This window comes from Bos javanicus, chromosome 7 (genome assembly GCF_032452875.1).
Source record: "Bos javanicus breed banteng chromosome 7, ARS-OSU_banteng_1.0, whole genome shotgun sequence".
Classification (NCBI taxonomy): domain Eukaryota; kingdom Metazoa; phylum Chordata; class Mammalia; order Artiodactyla; family Bovidae; genus Bos; species Bos javanicus.
In genome coordinates, this window is record NC_083874.1 from 61,387,084 (window position 1) to 61,410,752 (window position 23,669).

Genomic DNA, 23,669 nt, shown 5'->3' on the forward strand with positions numbered 1-23,669 from the left:
GTTCCCTCAGATACCCTCCCTGCTGTCACACTCACCTGTTTTCTTGGCCACCTTGGGTTCCCTGTGATGCTGGTACATCGTAAAAGACTGAACTGTAGAATATCAGAGGTGGAATATCTGGCCCAGGCCCCTCGCTGACCAACAAGAGGCCCAGAAAGGGGCAGAGTGTGCCGAGGCCACACAGCGCATTATGGCAGAACTGTGAGCAGACCCGGCGTCTGAGACACGTCCTCGTTTCATACCCCTGCCTCTTTGCTGAGCACATCTCTTAAAAATATTTGTTTTCACGTATTCACAAAATAACAAATGATTATTATAGGAAATCTAGGAAACAAAGGAAAAGAAAAGTCAGAGATAATTGTTACTGTTTTTTGTTTTGATTTTTGGATTTAGTACCAGTTTCTGGCTTACGCGTAAAATTTTTCACAAAAATAAGACAGTATGGTCTTATAAAAATGTTTTCTACTTTAACAATATATATGGTAATTCTATTTCTGTGTCAGTAAATGTCCTTCTTCAACATACTATAAATGGCTGCCTGGGATTCCATCACATGCTTGCATTATAATTGCTAAAGACAGTCCCCTATTGTTGGGCATTTGCTATTATAAACAACACTCTGGGCTATTATGCAGCGCGGGGATTCGTTTTCTTCTGGGGAAATCTTTGCACACTTCTGCAATTACTACCTCTAGGATGAGTTCCTAGAAGTACAGCTTTAGGGTCTCTGGTAGACTGTATCCACGCTGAGCAGACCATATAGTCTGGGGGCTGGGAACGTTTTTGAGGATCTTCATCCCTGCCTCTGGGTCTGAGACTCACATTCCCCTCCTGGCTGCGCCAGCCCAGTCCCTCACTCCTGTCCTTATCCCCATCTCCCATCCTGCATGGGAGCTCTCCTGCCAGCTTTCAGCAGCTGCCTCCACTCACGTTTAAGGGAGACTGGAGGGCCGTGGTCGGGGTGAGGATGTTGGGCGAGCTTGGGATCCTCAAGGCAGGGGGTTTGGTCGCCTGCTGTGCTGGGCTGGTGTGTGCTGCTGCGGGCTTGTGCCCTGAGGATGAGAGATGCCTGTTGTATTTGGGGCAGATAGCGGCAGCTGCCATCTCTTACGTGTGGCTTACTCTGTGCTCCTCCAGTAGGTTTCCTCGGTTACCCCTCGGCCCCAGCCTGGTGCAGCAGGCCTGGCGATGTCACACGTGAGATCGCTGATGCTTGAGAGGCCTTCTCGCACAGCCAAGCCGCTGATGCCTCACAGCCTAAGTCTGAATCCTGGTCTGAGCCTTAGGCTTTAATCTGTCAGATGGCGCTGCTGGGCGCATTCCGAGAGAGAAAGGGGTGGGAAGCACGCGGGTAAGGGAGTGGGGGAACGCGGTGTTGGGTCGTGATTTAGAATTCTACCTCTAGCTGCCAGGCCTTGCGAACGTTTATTGTCCCGCTTTATTCTTCCTGCTTCTGGAGTCTTCTTGGTGCAGTCTTGGGCTCTGGTAATCATGATAAACAGCATCTATCACTGAAGACACCATATGCAGGTAACTGCTCAGCGTGATGTATACATTATGGGATGAAACCTCCCAGCCTCTGGTGAGGCAGGGACTGTTGTTAACACATGGAGAGACTGAGGCTCAGAGAGATGGAGAAGCTTGCCCCAAAGCATGCACCCAGGTCGAGCGGCAGTAGTCGAACTCGGGCCGGCCTAGATCAGGTCCTGTTGGTCCACAGTCGGTGGAGACCCCCAGGGCCCACACTCCGACTTTCTACCTTCTGACTCTCCTTCTCTCTCCACAGCCTTGGCCCCGGGGGCCCCACTGAGCGAGCGGCATGTGGCCCCCCCAGGCCTGCCCAGCATCCTTCTGCCCGCTGCCCAGCCCCCCCAGGAGGCCCTGACGCCCTGGGGCACTTCTGCTGTGCACAGGACCACGTGGGGGTTTGCCATGGTGACATAAAGGGGTGCGGAGGAAGGAAGGAGCGCAACCAGCCGTGGACTGCGCCCCTGGCTGGGAGGAAGGGCCAGGGCCCGGATCCTCCTCTCCCCTGCCCACTGCGGGCCTCACTCACTGAGTCTCTGTGAATCTCTTGGCCGGTGGACAACTCGGGCATCTCCTCCTGCGTGGGGCCTTGGGGCAGGCCGGGGCCCTGGTGGCCACGGTCTGGGGGCCAGGATGCCCGCCCTGGCGCGCCTCCGCAGGTTGTGTCGGCACGTGTCCCCGCAGGCCGTCCTTTTCCTGCTGTTCGCCTTCTGCCTGTTCAGCGTTTTTGTCTCGGCCTACTACCTTTATGGCTGGAAGCGGGGCCTGGAGCCCTCGGCGGACGCCCCCGAGCCTGACTGTGGGGACCCTCCTCCCGTGGCGCCCAGCCGCCTGCTGCCGCTCAAGCCCATCCAGGCGGCCACCCCTTCCCGCACGGACCCTTTGGTGCTGGTGTTTGTGGAGAGCCTCTACTCGCAGCTGGGCCAGGAGGTGGTGGCCATCCTGGAGTCCAGCCGCTTCAAGTACCGCACGGAGATTGCACCGGGCAAGGGCGACATGCCCACACTCACTGACAAGGGCCGTGGCCGCTTCGCCCTCATCATCTATGAGAACATCCTCAAGTACGTCAACCTGGATGCCTGGAACCGGGAGCTGCTGGACAAGTACTGCGTGGCCTACGGCGTGGGCATCATTGGCTTCTTCAAGGTACGCGGGGGCAGGTCTGAGCAGTGAGGAGCTCCAGCTGAGCTCGATTCTCATCCCACACTCGCTGGCTGAGTTCCTGACTTTCCCATCTGTACAATGGGGGTAATGACAGCGCCTCCTCCCAGCTTGCTGGTCGTGAAGGGTGAGCGGGTGAGTGTAGATAAGGTGCTTGGGGCACATGGTGCCTCGTGCCTGGTAGGTGCCTTTTAAGTATTAGCTTTATTAGGAGCATTGCCTGCGTTGCACAGGCCTTGCACGCTGCTGGCCCACTCTTAAGAGTGGCCCTAGGGATGGGGTGCAAGGGAGAAGAGCATGTGCTCTGCTGGGTCATTCAAAACCTGTCACGGCAGTTCTCCCAAGGGCGGGGGTATGTCCCTGTTTTGCAGATGGGCAAACCAAAGCTCAGGAGGGTAAAGTTAGGTTACAGGAAGCTGTGCTGCCTGTAAGTGAAAGAGCCAGGCTCTGAGCCCAGATTTAGATAGTTGGGGCTCTGGGTCCTATACCCTTTCCTCTTGGCTGTGGAGGGGTATATGGAGTTCATGCACCCCTTGGACCAGAGCCATTTTGCGTTGGAAGAAGGAGGGGAAAGAAATCCCAGAGGACAAGTGAGCTGCTCTGGGCTTGGTGGGGTACCTGGAGCGACTGCTGGGACCACGGTCCTTTCTGAAATTGTCATGGAGAAGCTGTCCTTGGGGAGGAGGTTGGGGACAGCCGGATAGGAGACCCAGAGGCTATGGCCAGAGAACTCTGAACTGCAAGGTGGGTGACTGGGACTAGCTGGGTGCTTGAGGGTGTTTGTTCCTTCATTCAGCAAATATTTACGAAGTGCCTACCATGTTTAAGTTCTTCGGTGGACACTGGGGACACAGTGGTGATTGAAGTGTGCCAAGTCCCTGCGATTGTGCTGCTGACATTTCTGTGCAATGGCTGGGGTGGGTGACTAGACAGTGAGCAAATGAACATACCAGGTGGCAGGTGGTGATAAGTACAAAAAAAAAAAAATAAGCAGGAAAGGGCACGTGGATGATGGGTATGGGCAGTGATGCTGGTTTTGATAGACTGGCCAGAGACGTTTTCTTTGATTAGGTGACTGGAAGGGCATGAGAGGAGCCCATGGCTCTGTGCAAAGGGCCTTCCAGGCAGAGGAGATAGTAAACACACAAGCCCTTGTGTGGCGTGAGTGGAGAGAGGAGCAGGAGATGGGTCAGAAGTAGCCGTGTGCGCCGGTGGCTACTCGTTCGTGCCCAGGCGTTGGTGGCACAGCCGCGCCCTGGCCCTGTGCCCTGTGCTGGGAGGACTGTGGTCTAGATGAGGGTGTCTTACGGTGTGTTCTTTCACGCACTAATGGAGCAGGATGCTCTGCCACTAGAAAAGGTTTTGTGGGCCAAGAAATTGAAGGCCCTTAGGAGTCCTGCAGTGGACCAACCTGGTGAGCTTTGTTCCCCAGCTGGCTTGATGACAAAACCCTTTATTTCACATCTCAGCATCTGGGGAACGCTGGCCTGGTTTATGGCTGGGCAGTGGCGTAGCGTCAGACGGCTTCATTGTCTGCTTTCCCTTTGCTCCTGGACTGTGTTCCGTTCCTGCCACGAACTTCATTATGCTTGATGCAGAGCCCCACGCCTGAGAAACGTCGGCGTGGCTGACAGTTATTGAGTGCTCATGCACAGCCCCACACATGCTATGCACTTTATGTGAGCTAACGCATTTGGCACTCATAAACCATCCTCCAAACCAGGCGGAGGTCATCCTGATTTGAGAGAGAAGAAAACTGAGGCACGGAGGGGCAAAGCAATGTCCCCGCACTCAACACCTCTAATGAGCATAGGTGTAGGATTTGAACCTAGGTGATCTGGTTCTACAGACTTTATTCCCAACACTGGGATGGGTCCAGGAGCATTGAAAACCACGTATTTAGTAGCATTTGCACCAGAGCCCACGCCCAGTGCCCAGAGCTCCCCTGGTTTCTGGGGACCAGTCTGTGGACTCTGGGCGCAGTGGGTACAACAGAGCTGGGATCCTCTTAGGCCCTGGTTCCTTGCTATACAGAAGGTGAACATTTGGCCCAGGGAGGGGCAGTGGTATGCCGAGTCTCCTGTGGGGCCTGTGGTCGCTCCAGTGCTCCATGCTCTTTCCACCCTTCTGTGTAAGACAAGACCCCTCCTTGGTTTTCATCAGGGGCCGGTGACTTTCCATTCCGACTGGAGCCATCTGGTGGTCAAGCTGCATGTTTCTGCTCTTCTGCAAGAAACATGCAGGTTGGGGGTTGGGACTCCAGGGGTCTGGAAGTGCTCACTTTCTAATGCCCACAGCACTGGACTCCGTGGTCAGTGGGAGAGCAGGGGCTGGAGAGTCCAGACTGTGGGTCAGTTCTTTCTGTCACTTACAGACAGAGTGACCTTGGGCAGGATATTCAGCCAGTCTGTGAAACGGGGCCAATCACAGCACCCGCCTTTGTTGCGCCACATTGAAGACAGGACAGTGGACAGGAAGCACTAGCACAGTGCTTGGTACCCAGAGCCACCAGGAAGTGGCAGCTGGCTGGCCTTGCACACACGACTGGGGGTGGCTGTCTGTCTTGTGGCTCAGCCAACATGTGCCCCTGAAGTCCCTGAGGGCGGAGTCGGTCTTCGTCCGTAGCCCTGTTTCCTGGCTCAGCCTGGCAGCTCCAGGTTCCCCCGGGTTGAGCACATCCTGGCAGAGGCCTGACAAGGGCCCCTAATGCTTTCTGTGCACACTTGTGTGTGTGTGTGTTAAGTTACCTCAATCGTGTCTGACTCTTTGCGACCCCATGGACTGTAGCCTGCCAGGCTCCTCTGTCCATGGGGATTCTCCAGGTAAGAATACTGGAGTGGGTTGCCACGTGCTCCTCCAGGGGACCTTCCAGACCCAGGGATCAAACCCCTGTCTCTTTTGTCTCCTACAGTGGCAACTGGAGTCTTTACCACTAGTGCCACCTGGGAAGCCCTGTTTGTACGCTTACTCTGTGCACCCTCAGCTCATTGCCTTGCAGGCCTTGTTGTTCAGTTGCTCAGTCATGTCCAACTCTTTGTGACCCTATGGACTGCAGCACACAGCACGCCAGGCTTCCCTGTCATTCACCATCTCCCAGAGATTGCTCAAACTCATGTCCATTGAATCGATGACATCATTCAATCATCTCATCCTCTGTCACCCTCTTCTCCTCCTGCCTTCAATCTTTCCCAGCATCTTTTCCAAAGAGTCACCTCCTCCCATCAGGTGGCCAAAGTGTTGGAGCTTCAACCTAAGCGTCAGTCCTTCCAATGAATATTCAGGGTTGATACCTTTAACATTGAGTGGTTTGATTTTCTTGCTGTCCAAGGGACTCTCAAGAGTCTTCTCCAGCACCACAGTTCAAAAGCATGAATTCTTCAGCGCTCAGCTCTCTTTATGATCCAAAACTCACATCCATACATGACTACTGGAAAAACCATAGCTTTGACTAGACAGACTTTTGTTGGCAAAGTAATGTCTGTGCTTTTGAATACCATGTCTAGATTTATCATAGCCTTATTTCCACAGAGCAAGCGTCTTTTAAGTTCGTGGCTGCTGTCCCCATCCCCAGTGATTCTGGAGTCCAAGAAAATAAAGTCTGTCACTGTTTCTACTTTTTCCCTATCTTTTTGCCATGTAAGTGATGGGATGGATGCCGTGATCTTAGTTTTTCGAATGCTGAGTTTTAAGCCAGCTTTTTCACTCTTCTCTTTTACTTTCATCAAGAGGCTCTTTACTTCCTCTTCGCTTTCTGCCATTAAACTGGTACCATCTGCATATCTGAGGTTGTTGATATTTCTCCTGGCAATCTTGATTCCAGCTTGTGAGTCATCTAGGCCAACTTTTCACAGGATGTACTGTGACAGTATACAACCTTGATGTACTCCTTTCCCAGTTTTGAGCCAGTCCATTGTTCCATGTTCGGTTCTATTGATTAAAGGTGGTCTGGTATTCCCATCATTTTAAGAATTTTCCACAGTTTGTGATCCACACAGTCAAAGGCTTTAGCATAGTCAATAAAGCAGAAGTAGCTTTTTTTTTTTTTTTTTTTTTAAATTCCCTTGCTTTTTCTAAGATCCAACGGATGTTGGCAGTTTGATCTCTGGTTCCTCTGTCTTTTTTGGATCCAGCTTGAACACCTGAAAATTCTTGGTTCACATACTGCTGAAGTCTAGCTTGAAGAATTTTGAGCATAATCTTGCTAGCATGTGAAATGTGCAGTTGTGTGGTAATTTGAACATTCTTTGGCATTGCCCTTCTTTGGGATTGGAATGAAAACTGACCTTTTCCAGTCCTGTGGCCACTGCTGAGTCTTCCAAATTTGCTGACATATTGAGTGCAGCACTTTAACAGTATCATCTTTTAGGATTTGAGATAGCTCAGCTGGAATTCCATCACCTCCACTATCTTTGTTCATAGTGAGATTTCCTAAGACCCACCTGACTTCACATTCCAGGATATCTGGCTCTAGGTAGGTGATCACACCATCGTGGTTATTTGGGTCATTAAGACCTTTTTTGCACAGTTCCTCTGCGTAATCTTGCCACCTCTTCTTCTTCTCTTCTGCTTCTGTTAGGTCCTTGCTGTTTTTGTCCTTTATTGTGCCCATCTTTCCATGAAATGTTCCCTTGGCATCTCCAATTTTCTTGAGATCTCTAGTCTTTTTGTTGTATTCCTTTATTTCTTTGCATTGTTCATTTACGAAGGCTTTCTTATCTCTCCTTGCTATTCTTTGAAACTTTGCATTCAGTTGAGTATATCTTTTCCTTTCTCCTTTGCCTTTCTCTTCTCTTCTTTTCTCAGCTATTTGTAAGGCCTCCTCAGACAACCACTTTGCCTTCTTGAATTTCTTTTTCTTAGGTATGGTTTTGGTCACTACCTCCTGTACAATGTTACAGACCTCCGTCCATAGTTCTTGAGGCATTCTGTCTACCAGATCTAATCCCTTGAATCTATTCATCAGCTCCACTGAATAACCAGAAGGGCTTTGATTTAGGTCATACCTAAATGTTCTAGTGCTTTATCAAATATATCACTTTATCAGATATATCACCTATCACTTCATAGGTCCTGTGAAGTGAGTACTTTGTTTTTAGGTGAGGAATTGAGGCTCCAAAAGTAACATGGCTGTCTAGACTGACACAGCTCGTAAGTCTGAGCCAAGATTGAGCCAGCATGCTCAGTTCTTCTAACCCACTTGTAGGAGCAAACTAACCGATAGCTGTGAGACCTGAGGCCCTAAGAAGTAGTGCCTTGGGAAGCAGGGCCCTGAGGTTCCCAAGGTCATGCAACCAGTTACTCTCAGTCTGTACTGCTGCTGCTGCTGCTGCTAAGTTGCTTCAGTCATGCCCGACTCTGCGACCCCCTAGACGGCAGCCTACCAGGCTCCCCTGTCCCTGGGATTCTCCAGGCAAGAATACTGGAGTATTGCCATTTCCTTCTCCAATACATGAAAGAGAAAAGCAACTCTTAGCGACCCCATGGACTGCAGCCCACCAGGCTCCTCTGTCCATGGGATTTTCCAGGCAAGAGTACTGGAGTGGGGTGTCATGTACTAGGCCTTCCCATTCCTGGGTCAGGGCTATTCCTTCCTCTGCCTGGTGACCCCACTGGAAGACTTGGTGTCTGCTGTGTGGGTCCCCAGTGCTGAAGAACAGGAGGGATTCCCCTCCCTTGGGGCGAGGCCCACAGTGGGAGTTCAGTCTCTGCCATGCTTATGCTTACTTTCCCTTCCCTTCCCAGATGGTTGCTTTCACTGCAGGCTGGGGTGGACAGCCAGTGACTTGGCTCTCTCCCTTCCTCGCCGTGTCCTAGCTGGCCAGCTGCCTGAGCTGCCAGCGCCTGGCAGTCAGTTCAGGATCGGGGCTTTGAAATGGGATCCCCCAGTGCCTGTGGTCCACTGTGGCCTCCCCGGCCACAGCAGGTGATAGACAGGGTCTGAGATGTCACTGGCCCCCACTGCCTTTGTCCCCGGTGCTGGCTTAATGGTCCTGGGGACCCTGGGGCTGGGGGAAGGGCCTCTCAATTTGGGACTCTCATCACAAGGGTGGGGAGTTGGCAGGTGTTCCTGGTGTGTGGAGAGTGGAACACAGGCCCCTTACCTCAGCTTGTGAGGCCAGGGCCCTCCAGAGCCTTCACGGGAATTACAGAAAAGCAGTTTTGCGTGGAGGTTATTACTGAAAGGTGCCCTGGCACAAGGCTTGGCCCTCAGCAAGTGTCCTTGCACGGCGCTCACAGGCCAGCTCTCCAGGGCGGCCCAGCGCACCACCCTGCCTCCCTCTCCAACCTCATTTGGCGCCCTTTGTCCACTCTTGCTTTGTCCCACCCCACACAGTGGCCAGATGGACCTTTAAAATGCAAATAGGAACCTGTCATCCCTCTGTTCAGATCCCTTTGATGGAGTCTGTTGGCTTCCCAGTGCCACTTCCAGCCTCCAGGGTCCTGCAGGTCTGGCCCCAGCTGACCTTTCTGCCTCTTCTCCCTGTTGATCACTCTGCTGGCCTTTCCATGTTCCTTGACTGTGCCACACTCTGTCCCATCTCAGGACCTTTGCACTTGCTGTTCTTTGAACTTGGCTCCCACTTCTGCCCTAGTTGACACTTACTCATTCTTTAAATCTTAGTTCAGAAGTCTGTTTCCTAGCGAAGCCTCTCTTGAGCTAGCTGACTATGCTCAGTTACCTACTCTTCTAGAGCTCTGAGCCTCTTCTGTGTAGTTGTGCCACATTGAAGTTTTATGTACATTTCTGCTATTTTGATTTCTCTCTCTCTTCTCTGCTTGCCTTTATAGTTCATAAGGGCAGGAGCAGTGTCTGTTTTTCTCACCACATGCCTGTTACTTAACACAGTGCCTGGAATAGTGAATAATTGTGGGATAAACAAATGAAACGTAATGAATAGCTGTCATGTGCCAGGTATTCGGGATCTGTCTGTTCTTTCTTTTTAAAAATTCAGTTACTCATCAAATATGCCTTTTCTCCCACTGGGTGTCAAGCCTGTGCTGGCACCAGGAATCCAAGGTAGAAATGACATCGTCCCTGCCCTTGAGAGGGCGTGGACTGGCAGGGAGACTCTGAACAGATAGTGCCGCAGCCGAGGTGAGAAGTGCTGCAGCTGAGGCTTTAATGTGGTCCCAGGGATGAGAAGAGAGGAGATGCTTTGGGTTTTGAAGGATGAGCAGGAGTTTGCCAGGCCAAGAAGACTCAAAGGAGGTGGCACAGGGACAAAGACAGATTGTACTACAACCAGAGGAAGGTGACTGGGAGGGTGAAGGACAAGGGGCAGGGGCTGTGAGTCCAGGGAAGAGGAAGGAGAGGGTGCTTTGGGTACTGTCTGAAGGTCCCCAGAGAGCTGGCAGCGGTGGATCCTGGGAGGAGACAGAGGCACCGGGAGCTGGACTCCTGTGGGGCATGGCCTCGGGAGTGCTGGGGCGTCTAGGGGTTGGGAGCACTCTGTGGCGGAGTGTCTACTCCTGCACCCCCAGCAGTTTCCTGCTCCCCCAGCAGTCTCCTGCTCTCTGATCTCTTCTCCATGGGCATTCGCCCAGGCTTTCTCCTGAAGAAAAGATGGTGTGGCAAAAGCCAGCTTGGAAAGCCCAGGCAGGAAGCCTGGTGGTCAGGTGGGTGGGCTCTGGGGTCAGCCATGTGGCTGTGCAGTGCGGCTCATCCTGACCACTGTGTGACCCAGGATGGCACCGCGCTCGGAGCCTCGGTGTCCTTGCCTGTGAAGCGGGATGACAGAGGCTGATGTGAAGACTGAAGGCGCGATGGTGATGCTGCCAGTCCTGTTCTGATCACTTTGCCAGGATTAATGCTCACTCTCCTCCACCAGCCCTGAGGGACTTGCTGCCATTCTTGGCCATGTTTTATAGCAGAAGAAACTGAGGCGTGGGGAGGTTACGTAACTTCCTCAAGGTCAGGCAGACTGGTGGCAGAATCTGTGCGCTCCACTGCTAGCTTTCCCATGTGTGATTTTGGACAGGTTACCTAGCCTTTCTGGGACTGGTCTCCTTGTCTGTATAACGGAGATGCCTCCATCGTGGGGCTGCTGGGAGGATTACAGGGCCTCTTCACGTGAAGTATGCGAGCCTGGTTCCTGGCTTTGGGAAGCCGTCCCGTGTGTGAGCTGGTGTGGTACTGAGATGGGCAGAGTGGGGTGTGCTATGTTCACAGAGGCTCAGGAGTGTGATGAGGCCTCCAGGAATGAGAGCGGGTACTGCTGACATTACTGTTCTCTGCCCATCTCAGTATTACACCTGAGATTCCATGGTCCCGGGGGGCTGTGGATCTGATGGCTGTCTTTCCCCTCCCCTCCTTTCCCCTCCCTGCTGCAGGCCAATGAGAACAGCCTGCTGAGCGCACAGCTCAAAGGTTTCCCCCTGTTCCTGCACTCGAACCTGGGCCTGAAGGACTGCAGCATCAACCCCAAGTCCCCGCTGCTCTATGTGACCCGGCCCAGTGAGGTGGAGAAGGGCGTGCTGCCCGGCGAGGACTGGACCGTGTTCCAGTCGAACCACTCCACTTACGAGCCGGTGCTGCTGGCCAAGACGCGCTCGTCTGAGTCCATCCCGCACCTGGGCGCGGACGCCGGGCTGCACGCTGCGCTGCACGCCACGGTGGTCCAGGACCTGGGCCTGCACGACGGCATCCAGCGTGTCCTCTTTGGCAACAACCTCAACTTCTGGCTGCACAAACTCGTCTTCGTCGATGCCGTGGCCTTCCTCACGGGCAAGCGCCTCTCACTGCCTCTGGACCGCTATATCCTGGTGGACATCGATGACATCTTCGTGGGCAAGGAGGGCACACGCATGAAGGTGGAGGACGTGAAGGTATGGCTGGGGTGCCAGCGGGGGCAGGGGAGGCCTCACCATGGCTGGGGTGCCAGCGGGGGCAGGGGAGGCCTCACCACCATCAACCTCTGCTGTCCCCACTGTGACTTTGCTCTTTGTACTCTTTTATGCTGTCCGTCCCCCTCCCTTGGCTCTATTTGGTTCTATTGTCTTCTTCGCAGCAGGTAGCCATTTAAAATTATTTGAAGTACTGAATATAGAGGAATTTTGCATCTGGATATGTGGGGCTCAGGAACATAACTACTGAGAGATGGGAGCTGTGCGGAGTTGTTTACCTACCTCTTAATCCAGACATGATTTTTAACTCTCAAAAATGTGTATGTCAGTATCAAAGCTCCTCCAAAACTCATAAAACAAGAATTAGAGCTTAAATCATACACAAGGCATACTTTAACTGAGCTCTGTATAGATGGTGGAAGGCATGTATTTAATTCAAAAAATGTTTACCTAACTTAACTAACTATATGTAAAAGCATTTTGCAAGCCATGAAATTTTACACATGTTTCACTGTAAAAGAGACACCTACAAATTAAGACCGTTAAGCATTCTCTAAAAGACAGTTTCCGTCTACTCACTATTTTACTCAAGGTTATATGCAAAGGGAACAACATCACTTGTGTAAATGGGGAAATCAGTATCACATGCCATAAATAGAGGGCAACCATAACAATAGATCCAGTGAAAACAAAACAGGGGATTAAATTCTACTGAAGTACTGCTGCCTACTGACCGCCTGTCCTCTCTTATGTGAGATTAGTGAGAGTTAGAAATGTATTAGCACCAAACCAAGACTTTTTTTTTGATGTTAGGAGGAGGAGTGAAAGAGACTTTACAGCAATGCTTTCCTCCCATGGGTGCTATGTTGGGATTGGCTGTAGGTCCTGAAAGGGCCATAGCGGGTGGGGCCCCCTGGGTGAGGAGCAGGGGGATGTGTTGACCTTTCCTTGGTCCAGAGTGAACTCTCTGCTCCTCCTTACACCTCCAGAGGAGAAGAGCAGAGCAGAGGCTTCTGGGGAGCAGGCAGTGTCTGGGGAGTCAAGACCTGGGTTCAAGTCCCAGTCTGCCCCTCAGTGGGTGACCTGAGCACACCCCTTCCCTTGTCTGAACCTCAGCAGTGAAATGACAAGATGGGGTGGGTGGGAGGGGCCTGGATGGCTGGGGTTGGGGTCGGGGGCGTGTGCAGGTGCCAGGCTCTGAGCCCTCTGCCCCACTTTTAGGACAGGGCAGTATTGCTTTTTTACGTGTCTGCTTCTGAGATTTCACCTCCTCAAGGGCTCCTCTGTTGGAAGAAAGTTTTGCGACAGCTCCTCTTGAGCCTTCCAGCTGAGGCTTCATACGATGCCACGATCCACCTCCAGCAAAGCAGATTACTCTGTTTTCTACCGAGGTCATTCTTCTGGTGGCCCAGCCTTGCTCTCTCCTCTGTAACTTAGGTCTTTGCTCCCTGTCCAGGATGAGTCCTTGAGAGGTCCAGTGTTGGCCCCAGAAGGAAATCAGGCTGCCAGGCTCACTGTGTCTCCCATGAACCCCAGACTTGGCCTCTTGGTTCTTATTTTCCCCATTTTTAGAGTGAGAAGAATGCTAGCAGTTTGGAGCTGTTTCTGTAGAAGAGCACCAACAGAGATGCCCTCTTCCATGCATGCAGCTCAGTGGAGACTGCCGAGCCCTCCAGCAGCCAGGTCCCATTTGCCTTAAGCATCCTTTTTTGAGTCAGAATGGACAGTTAAAAAAATTTTTTTTTTCTTCAGTCCCAAGCACTGGCGACAACTGAGCTTTTCTTTCAGAAACATGAATGTTGCCTCATTAACTTGTACAGTACGGGCTGTCCAGTACAACTTAAGTAATACCAACAGCAGCTTTTATTCAAGGCTTGGCAAGCGCCAGGTTCTGTGCTCAGCCCTTTCTATGTGTTGCCTCATCTGTTCCTCACAGCAGCTTTGTGAGATGGGTATTGTTTTAAATCCCGTTTTATGGAGGCAGACACTAAGATTCAGAGAGGTGAAGTGACTGGCCCAAGGCAGCACAGCTAGGGCATGGATGTCCATAAGGTAGTGCATGGCCCCAGGAGAGCCAGGACTTTCTGTTTGCAAAGTGTTCTGATAGCAGGCTCTTCTTGCAGGTTTCCCAGCAGCCTTGCACATCATGCCTGGTAGGGACTTTTTCAGTCCCCACTCCAGAGGACAACTGAATGTTTGTTTCACAAGGGTCAGCATCCCTTCTCTGACATGCAAAGCACTGAGTGTGCCGTGCATGGAAACGCTGCATTGCTGGACACACAGTATATCTTTAGAAAAGTTGTGGTCCTTTGATATCAGCCTTTTAGTCACCAGTGATGTGAAATCCCCCTCATTTGACAGATGAAGGCATGAGGCTAACAGTGGCAGTGACTTCAGACATGACAATGCCACCATTTTTCATCATTTGCCAAAATGCCAGGCTGTTTTACATGTAGTATCTCATTTAGAGTCCCATGAGAGAGCTGTTGTTAACCCCATTTCACATCTAGGGAAACTGAGGCCTGGAGAAGTTGCTAAACTTTCTCAAGGACACAGCAGTATCAGGCTAGGGTCTAGGCCTTGTCTTGCCGGAGGCCTGGTGGAGGTGGTGGCACAGGCTGGCTTCGTGGGAATGGGGCCTGCACAGTCACACAGGGCCCCATGCTTGGAAGATGCCCACACAAGGTGATCCTCTGCTGTTCCCTTCCTACATTTTTAACAATTTTTGTGCAGACATCCCTATTCTTATTTTTCCTTGGGCCCTGCAGCCTTTGTAGCTGGTCCTGTAGGAGCCAGACCCTTGATGGGCCCTCATGGGAGGAGCAGGGAGCTCCTGGCTTCCTCTCACCGCACTGTCCCCACTCTGCCTATCCTAGGCCCTGTTTGATACACAGAACGAACTACGGACACACATCCCAAACTTCACTTTCAACCTGGGCTACTCAGGGAAATTCTTCCACACAGGTAAGTGGGCCTGGCTCTGCCCCTACTCACAACTTCCACGGGCCCTCAACATCCAGACCCTCGGAGTGCAGTGCCATGGGGACAACAGGAGGGTGCATGGGCCCACTGAGGGTCACATTTGACCTGACCCCTGTGGCCTCTGCCAGAACCAGACAGCCCACAGAGCAGTCGCAGCCCCAGGTAGAGGGCACTTGGGGGTAGCAGTGACGCGACGATAGCCCCCAGTTCGTCCCTGGCGCTCAGGCTCTGCTGCCCTGGGGTTGGGCATCTTCTCCCCCTTGTCTGTCTCACCCCCACCTTTAATATTCTTTGTACTACTTCTGCCTTACAAAGGAATTGTTGAATTATAAGAACATTACAGAAATATATAGCAGAGAAAGTGAAAAGGCACTATAATTGTACCCCCCAGAGACGAGCACTGTCATGAGTTTATTTTCTTTCTTTCTTTTTAAAATTTTATTCATGTATAGTTGATTTACAATGTTGAATTAGTTTCAGGTGTGCAGCAAAGTGATTCAGTTATACATATATACGTGTTCATTCTTTTTTAGATTCTTTCCTCATATAGGTTACCACAGAATATCGAGTAGAGTTCCCTGTGCTGTACAGCGGGTCCTCGTTGGTTATCTGTCTTATGGTCATGCGTACATGTTAATCCCATACTGCTGATTATCCCTCCCCCTCCATTTTCCCCTTTGGTAACCATAAGTTTGTTTTCCATATCTGTAAACTGTTTCTGTTTCGTGACTAAGTTCATTTGTATCATTTTGTAGAAATCTGATTCCGCTTATGAGTGATATGATATTTACTTTGGCTTATTCGGTATGATAATCTGTAGTATCCCTGTGGCTGCATATGACATTATTTCGTTCTTTTTAATGGAGCAGTAGGTACTGTCAGTTGCTCAGTCGTATCCGACTCTCTGTGATCCCATGGGCTGTGCCCGCCAGGCTCCTCTGTCCATGGGATTCTCCAGGCAAGAATACTGGAATGGATTGCCATTCCCTTCTCCAGAGGCTCTTCCTGACCCAGGAGTTGAACTTGGGTTTCCTGCATTGCAGGCAGATTCTTTACCATTTGAGCTACTATATGTGCCTCTTCTTTATCCGTTCCCCTGCTGGTGGACGTTTAGGTGGTTTCCTTGGCTCAGCTGTTGTAAATAATGCTGCAGTGAACATTATGGTGCATGTATCTTGTCAAATTATGGTTTTCTCTGAATATATGCCCAGAACTGGGATTGCTGGATCATATGGTAGTTCTATTTTAGTTTTTTAGGAACCTCCATAACATTCTCCCTAGTGGCTATACCAGTTTACATTCCTACCAGCAGTGTAGGAGGATTCCCTTTTCTCCACACCCTCTTCAGCATTTATTGTTTGCATATTTTTTCGATTTTTTAATTTGAGGAGAATTGTTTCAGTATTGTGGGGATCTCTGTCTTACATCAGTGCAAATCAGTCATAATTATATATATATATCTCCCCTCCCTCTTGAGCCTCCCCACTCCCTGACCTGTTCTCCTCCTCTGCATCATCACAGAGCTCCCTGTGTATGGTTTGCATGTTTTTTGATGATGGCCATTCTCACTGGTGTGAAGTGATGTGTCACTGTATTTTGCTTTCCTTTTCTCTGATATTTAGTGATGTTGAGTATCTTTTCATGTGCTTTTTGGCCATCTGTATGTCTTCTTTGCAGAAATCTCTGATCTTCTGCCTATTTTTTTTATTGGGTTGTTTGTTTTTTCGACCTAGAGCTTCATGAACAGTTTTGTGTATATTTTGGAGATTAATCCCTTGTCAGTCACTTTGTTTGCAAATATTTTCTCCTATTTTGTGGATTGTCTTTCTGTTTATGGTTTCCTTTGCTGTGCATAAACTTTTGAGTTTGAATACCATTTGTTTATTTTTGTTTTTATTTTCATTACTCTGGAAGGTTAATTCAAAAAGATCTTGCTGCGATTTGTGTCAAAGTGTTCTGCCTATGTTTTCCTCCAAGAGTTATAATGTCCAGCCTTATATTTAGTTTTTGATCCATTTTTAGTTTATTTTTGTGTCTGGTATTATTTCATTCTTTTGCATGTAGCTGTCCAGTTTTCCTAGCACCATTTATTGAAGAGACTGTCTTTTCTCCAATGTGTAGTCTTGCCTCCTTTGTTATAAGTTAATTGCGCAGAGGTGCGGGGTTGTATTTCTGGGCTTTGTGTCCTGTTCTATTGATCTATATTTCTGTTTTTGTACCAGCAGCATACGTCTTGGTGACTGTGGCTTTGTAGTGTAGTCTGAAGTCAGGGAGCCTGATCCCTCCACCTGCATTTTCCTTTCTCAGGATTGCTTTGGCTATTCAGTCTTTTGTGACTCTGTACAAATTTAAATTTTTGTTCTAATTCAGTGAAAAATGCTATTGGTAATTCAGTAGGGATTGCATTGAATCTGTAGATTGTCTTGGGTAGTGTAGTCATTTTGACAGTATTGATTCTTCCAATCCAAAAACATGGTGTATCCCTCCATATGTGTCATCTTCTATTTCATCAGCATCTTATAGTTTTCATAGTACAGATCTTTTGTCTTCTTACATAGGTTTATACCTAGGTATTTTATTCTTTTTGATGTGATAAATGGGATTGTTTTCTTAATTTCTGTTTCTGACCTTTATTGTTCGTGTGTAGGAAAGCAAGTGATTTCTTTGTATTAATTTTGTACCCTGAAACTTTATTTACCAAATTCATCGATGAGCTGTAGTAGTTTACTAGTACCATCTTTAGGATTTTCTGTGTATAGTATCATGTCATCTGCAAAGAGTGGCAATTTTACTTCTTCTTTTCAATTTAGATTCCTTTCATTTCTTTTTCTTCTCTGATTGCCGCGGCTAGGACTTCCAAAACTATGTTGCATAAAAGTGGTGGCAGAGGACATCCTTGGCTTGTTCCTGATTTGTAGGGAATGGTTTCAGCTTTTCACTATTGAGAATGATACTAGTGGGTCTCCCACATTGTAGGCAGATGCTTTACCGGCTGAGCCACCAGGGAAGTCTGAGTTTGTCATATATAGCCTTTATTATGTTGAGGTAAGTTCCCTTTATGCCCACTTTCTGGAGTGTTTTTTTTTTTTTTTTTATCATAAATGGGTGTTGCATTTTGTCAAAAGCTCTCTCTGCATCTGTTGAGATGATCATATGGTTTTTGTTCTTCAGTTTGTTAATGTGGTGTGTCACATTGATTTGTGGATATTGAAGAATTCTTGCATCCTTGAGATAAATCCACTTGATCGTGGTGTGTGATCCTTTTAATGTATTGTTGGATTTAGTTTGTTGCTATTCTGTTGAGTGTTTTGTGTGTCTGTTCGTCAGTGATATTAGCATGTAATTTCTTTTGTGTGTGTGGTATCTTTGGTTTTGGTGTCAGGGTGATGGTGGCCTCATAAAATGAGCTTAGGAGTATTTCTTCTCTGCAATTTTTGGGAATAGTTTCAGAAGGATAGGCGTTAACTCTTTAAATGTTTGATAGAATTTGCCTGTGTAGCCCCCTGGTTATGGACTTTTGTTTTGGGGAGTTTAAAAATCACTGTTTCAGTTTCAGCACTTGTGACTGGTCTGTTCATATTTTCTGTTTCCTCCTGGTTCAGTCTCGGAAGGTTGTGCCTTTCTAAGAATTTGTCCATTTCTTCTAAGTTGTCCGTTTTTTTTTGGCAAATGGTTTTTGTGTATGCACGTGTGGTCATCTTATGATCCTTTGTGTTTCTGTGGTGTTCATTGTTACTTCTTCATTTCTAATTTTATTGATTTGCACTCTTTGCCACTTTTTCCTTATGAGTTTGGCTAAAGGTTTATCAGTTTTGTTTTATCTTTTCAAAGAACTAGGTTTTAGGTTCATTGATCTTTTTTATTGTTTTCTTTGTCTCTATTTCACTGATTTCTGCTGTGATCTTTATGATTTCTTTTCTTTTACTAACTTTGGGTTTTGTTACTTCTTTTCACTAGTTGCTTTAGATGTAAAGTTAGGTTGTTTATTTGAGATTTTTATTGTGAGGTAAGATTGTATTTGCTGAGTCCCATAGGTTTGCTATTTTTTTATTTGTCACTTGTCTCTAGTTATTTTTTTATTACCTCTTTGATCTTTCATTGATCCATTGGTCGTTTAGTAACATATTGTATAGTCTCCACATATTTATGTGTTTTATATTTTTTCCCCAGTAATTGATTTCTAATCTCATAGTTTTGTGGTCAGAAAAGATGCTTGATGTGATTTCACTTTTCTTAAATTTACCAAAGCTTGATTTTGGCCTATGGTGTGATCAGTCCTGGGGAATATTCCATGAATACTATAGAAGAAGATCTTTTCTGTTTTCTATAAATATCAACTAAGTCTATTTGGTCTAATGTTTCTTTTAGGGCCCATGTTTCCTTGTTGATTTTTTTCGTCTGGCTGATGATTGATGAAAGTGGGGTTTAAAGTCCCCCACTATTGTGTGTCACTGTTTCTGTTTTTATGACTATTATCATTTACTTTATATATTAAGGAGCTCCTGTTTTGAGTGCTTATATATTTACAACTTAAAAAAAAAGACAAGAAACAAGGAAGGGGGCACCATGTAATAATGATCAAGGGGTTAATCCCAAAACAATGTATAACAATTGTTATATTCACATGCCCATTATCCTCTAAACTCTTTCCCATCCAGGCTGCCATAGAGCACTGAGCACAGTTCCATATACCATACAGTAGGATTTGGTGCTTATCCATTTTAAATATAGCGAGTGTGTTCACATGTATCCCAGACTCCCTGCAACCCCTTCTCCCTGCCCTTCACCCCTGGCAACCATAAGTCATTCTTAAGTCTGTGAGTCTATTTTGTTTTCTAAATAAGTTAGCTTGTATCCTTTCTTTTTAAATTCCCCATACAGGGAATATTATGTGGTATTTCTTTCATCTCTGTCTGATTTTCCTTACTCAATAGGAAAATCTCTTGCTGCAAATTGCATTACTTCATTCTTTTTAATGGCTAAGTAATATTCCCCGAATAGGTGTTGCACTTTTCTTTCTCCATTCCTCTGTCGATGGACATTTAGGTGGCTTCCCAGTCTTGGGTATTGTAAACAGTGGTGCAGTGGACCTGAGGTGCAGGTTTCCTTTGGAATGCTAGTTTCTTCTAGATGTGTGCCTTGGAGGAGGATTGCTGGATCATAGGGTAGTTCTATATATGGTTTTATAAGGAACCTCAGTGGTGTTCTCTGTAGTGGGTGTACCCATTTACACTCCCTCCACCAGTGTAGGGGGCTCTATTTTCTCCACACTGTCTCCAGCATTTATTGTTTGTAGATTTTTTTTATAATGGCCATTCTCACCCATGTGCAGTGGTATCTCATTGTAGTTTTAATTTCCATTTGTTTAATAATTAGTGATGTTGAACATCTTTTCACATTCTGTTGGCCATTTGTATGTCTTCTTTGAGACATGTCTGTTTAGGTTTTGGGTCCAATTTTGCATTCTGTTGTTGGCATCTTTTATATATTCTGAACATTAAACCCATAGGAGGCCTATGGTGTTCCAACATTTTTGCCCTCCTCTAGGTTGTCTTTTCACTCTTGTGAGAATGTCCTGTGATGCGTGGAAGTTTTTTATTTTTTGTTTTTTTTTAAGGCCAATGTCTGATTTTCGTTGTTTTCTGTGCCTTAGGTGTCAAATCGGAGGTTCCAGCACCAAATCGAAGGTCAGGGAGATATTCAGCCTTTTTTTCTTCTACAGTTCTATAGCTTAGTTCCAAAATTTTAGGCCTTGATTCATTGTGCATTAAATTTTGTCTATGGTGTGAGGGAAGATCCACTGTAAAGGTTTTGCACATGCCATTTGTTGCATCTGCAGTTCTTGCCTGGCAGATCCCATGGGCGGAGGAGCCTGGTGGGCTGCAGTCCATGGGGTCACTAGGAGTGGGACACAACTGAGCGCTTTCACTTTCACTTTTCATTTTCATGCATTGGAGAAGGAAGTGGCAACCCACTCCCATGTTCTTGCCTGGAGAACCCCAGGGACGGGGAGCCTGGCGGGCTGCCAGAGTCTCTGGGGTCGCACAGCGTCGGACACGAGTGCAGCGACGTAGCAGCAGCAGCAGTGCCATTTGTTGGATCTGTTCTTGGCCCAGTGACCAGTCTTAGCACTTCTATCAGCAATCAAGTGAAATTAGAAGTGAGGGTTTGTTTCTTGGTTCTCAAGTCTATTCCATGGTCTGTATGTCTATGCTACTGCAGTACTACACATCTGGAATACTATTTGGCTCTTCAGTGTCCCTTGGAATTCCATGTGAATATTATGATGTTTTTACCAATTCAGAAAAAAAAAATCAGATTGAGTAGGAATGAAATGAATCTCTATTTTTACTGAATAGTATTATTATTTGAACATTACTAGGCATTCTAATATATTTAAACATGTTGTTTTCCAATTATTTAGGTTTCTTTAAGCAGTGTTTTAGAGTTTTCAGGGTAGAAGTGTTTCACCTCCTTGACTGAATTCTGAAATATTTTGTATTATGTTTAAATTTTTTTTTGGAGTATAGTTGGTATTCAGTGTTGTATTAGCTTCAGGCATACAGCAAATTGAATCAGTTAAATTATTTGTATATCTACTGTCTTTTAGATTCTTTTCACATAGGGGTTAATGCAGGGTACTAAATAGAGTTCCCTGTGCTGCATAGTAGGTTGTTACTAGTTATCTATTTTATGTAGAGTAATGTGTGTATGTTGATCCCAGTCTTCTAGTTTATCCCTTCCAGCCACCCCTCACTTTCCCTACTGGTAACCATAGGTTTGTTTTCTGTATCTGTGTTATCAATAATGGCATTTATGGCAACATTTTAGATTTTGGATATAAGTGACATCATATGATATTTGTCCTTTTCTGTCTGACTTACATCACTGGCTGTGAGAATCTCTATGTCCATCCATATTTTGTTCATTTTTATGGCTAGTAATACTCCATTGTATATATGTACCACTTCTTCTTTACCCATTTGTCTGCCAGTAGGTATCTGTGTGGCCTCCATGTCTTTCCTATTGTAAACAGAGCTGCCATGAACCCTGGGGTGCATGAATCTTTTTGAATAATAGTTTTCTCTGGATATATGCCCTGGAATGGGATTGCTGGATCTTATGGTATTAGTAGTTCTGTTTATTGTTTTTTAAGGAACCTGTATTTTCTTCTCCATCATGGTTATACCCACCTACATTCCCACCATTCGTGTAGGAGAGTTCCCTTTTCTCATTACCCTCTCCAACATTTATTTATAGAATTTTTTTTTTAACTTTTGTATGCATTTATTTTTTGCTGTGTTTATTTCTGGACTGTCAATTTTTATTTCTTTACTTTCTTCTGGGATATCTTTTTCTGCTGCACAACCTCCTCTTCTGGTTTAGGAACAATGTTTTCCTCCAGTTAGCATCATCTCAGTGTGGCAGGGAGGGCTCACTTGTGGGTCGATCTGACCATGAGTCTCTAAGTCCTGTGCTGCCTCCTGGGGTCTTTGTTCACCTGAATGTGCTCAATGACCAGAGAATCTATATCTTTGCCCTTAAGTTCAGCACTCTCTGCATGTGCGTGAGCATGTGCAGTAAAAATTCAGCACTTTTTTTGGGTCACTGACCCTGCGTCCAGCCCCACTGTTTGGCCTGTGGACACCGACCAGCTCCACGCTGGAATGATGGAATGGCACACATCGCTTGTTTACTGTGACATCCTTCAGATACTTGGTGGCTTTTCAGATACGCATACACTTAATGGCCTGGGTGGTTTCTCGAGTGTTCTTAAAGTGAACACAAAGATTTGAACCTCTTGATCTGCATGATTTGTGGGGTTTTCTGGGTCAAGTGTCTTGTGCTCCATTTTTAGAGATCACTTCAGACCCCATTGGTTTTATAATGATGGCCATTGTGACCTGTATGACAAGACATCTCATTGTAGTTCTGATTTCCATTTCTCTAGTATTGGTGGTATTGAGCATCTTTTCATTTGCTGTTGGCCATTTGTATGTCGTCTTAAGAGAAATGTCTGTTCAGATTTTTGGACCACTTTTAAATTGTGTTCTTGGCATCTTAAACCTGTAGCAGGCCTCTGGTTTGTAAATATTTCTGCCAACCTCTAGTTGTCCTTTCACTCTCATGAGAATGTCCTGTGACACATGGAAGTTTTTAACTTTTTTGATGACCAGTGTATATAATTTTCATTGTTTTCTGTGCCTTTGGTGTCACATTTTAGGACCCATAACCCAGGCCATTGTCATGGAGATGCGTGTCTGTTTTCATCTGTGGTTCTTAGCTTAGGCTGAGGGTTTCTTTCTGTGTTCCAGGTAAACTCTATGGTTTGTATGTCTATTTGAATGCAGTAGCACACTTTCGCAAGGTAAATTTGACTCTTGAGCATCCCTTGAAATTCCAAATAAATATTAGGAATTTTTCTTCCACTTCAGGGGAAAAAAAAGTCTCTGATTGAATAGGAATGAAATGAATCTGTATATTGGGCTGACTGCTGCTGCTGCTAAGTCGCTTCAGTCGTGTCCGACTCTGTGCGACCCCATAGATGGCAGCCCACCAGGCTCCCCCGTCCCTGGGATTCTCCAGGCAAGAACACTGGAGTGGGTTGCCATTTCCTTCTCCAATGCATGAAAGTGAAAAGTGAAAGTGAAGTCACTCAGTCGTGTCTGACTCTTAGCGACCCCATGGACTGCAGCCCACCAGGCTCCTCTTTCCATGGGACTCTCCAGGCAAGAGTACTGGAGTGGGGTGCCATTGCCTTCTCCATATTGGGCTGACTAGTATTGTTACTTGAGCAAGAGTAAGCATTCTAATATTTAAACATGGGTTGCTTTCCAATTATTTAGGTCTTCCTTAAGCAATGTTTTTGAGTTTTCAAGGTAGAAGCTTTTCATTTTCTTGATTGAATTCTGAAATATGTTATATTATGTTTAAATTTTTATTAGAGTTTAGTTGGTATACTGTGTTGTATCAGTTTCTGGCATTCAGCAAAGTGAATTAGATCTGTACCTGTATGCACTCTGTTATAGATTCTTTTCACATAGGGATTAATGCAGAATACTGAATAGAGTTCCCTGTGCTATATAGTAGGGCCTTATTGGTTATTTGTTATACAGATATAATATAGATATATTAGTGTGTATATGTTGATCCCA

General features: G+C 47.0%; 2 protein-coding genes and 1 pseudogene across 4 annotated transcripts in view; 2 read left to right on the forward strand and 1 right to left on the reverse strand.

Annotated features, from left to right (window-relative positions):
• The window catches only part of TCOF1 (treacle ribosome biogenesis factor 1), a 291,309-nt gene that overhangs the window by 134,573 nt on the left and 133,067 nt on the right, over positions 1–23,669 (forward strand). The gene's annotated exons all lie outside the window — the stretch shown is intronic.
• Positions 1–23,669, forward strand: part of NDST1 (N-deacetylase and N-sulfotransferase 1) — an 88,628-nt gene that overhangs the window by 27,751 nt on the left and 37,208 nt on the right. For both annotated transcript variants that reach the window (XM_061424045.1, XM_061424046.1), the window contains exons 3-5: positions 1,787–2,673; positions 11,020–11,514; positions 14,409–14,496. In XM_061424045.1, coding sequence (XP_061280029.1) covers positions 2,161–2,673; positions 11,020–11,514; positions 14,409–14,496 — 1,096 coding nt within the window. In that variant the 5' untranslated portion in view covers positions 1,787–2,160. The remainder of the gene's footprint in view (positions 1–1,786; positions 2,674–11,019; positions 11,515–14,408; positions 14,497–23,669) is intronic.
• LOC133251493 (large ribosomal subunit protein uL22-like) lies at positions 17,449–22,617 on the reverse strand (annotated as a pseudogene).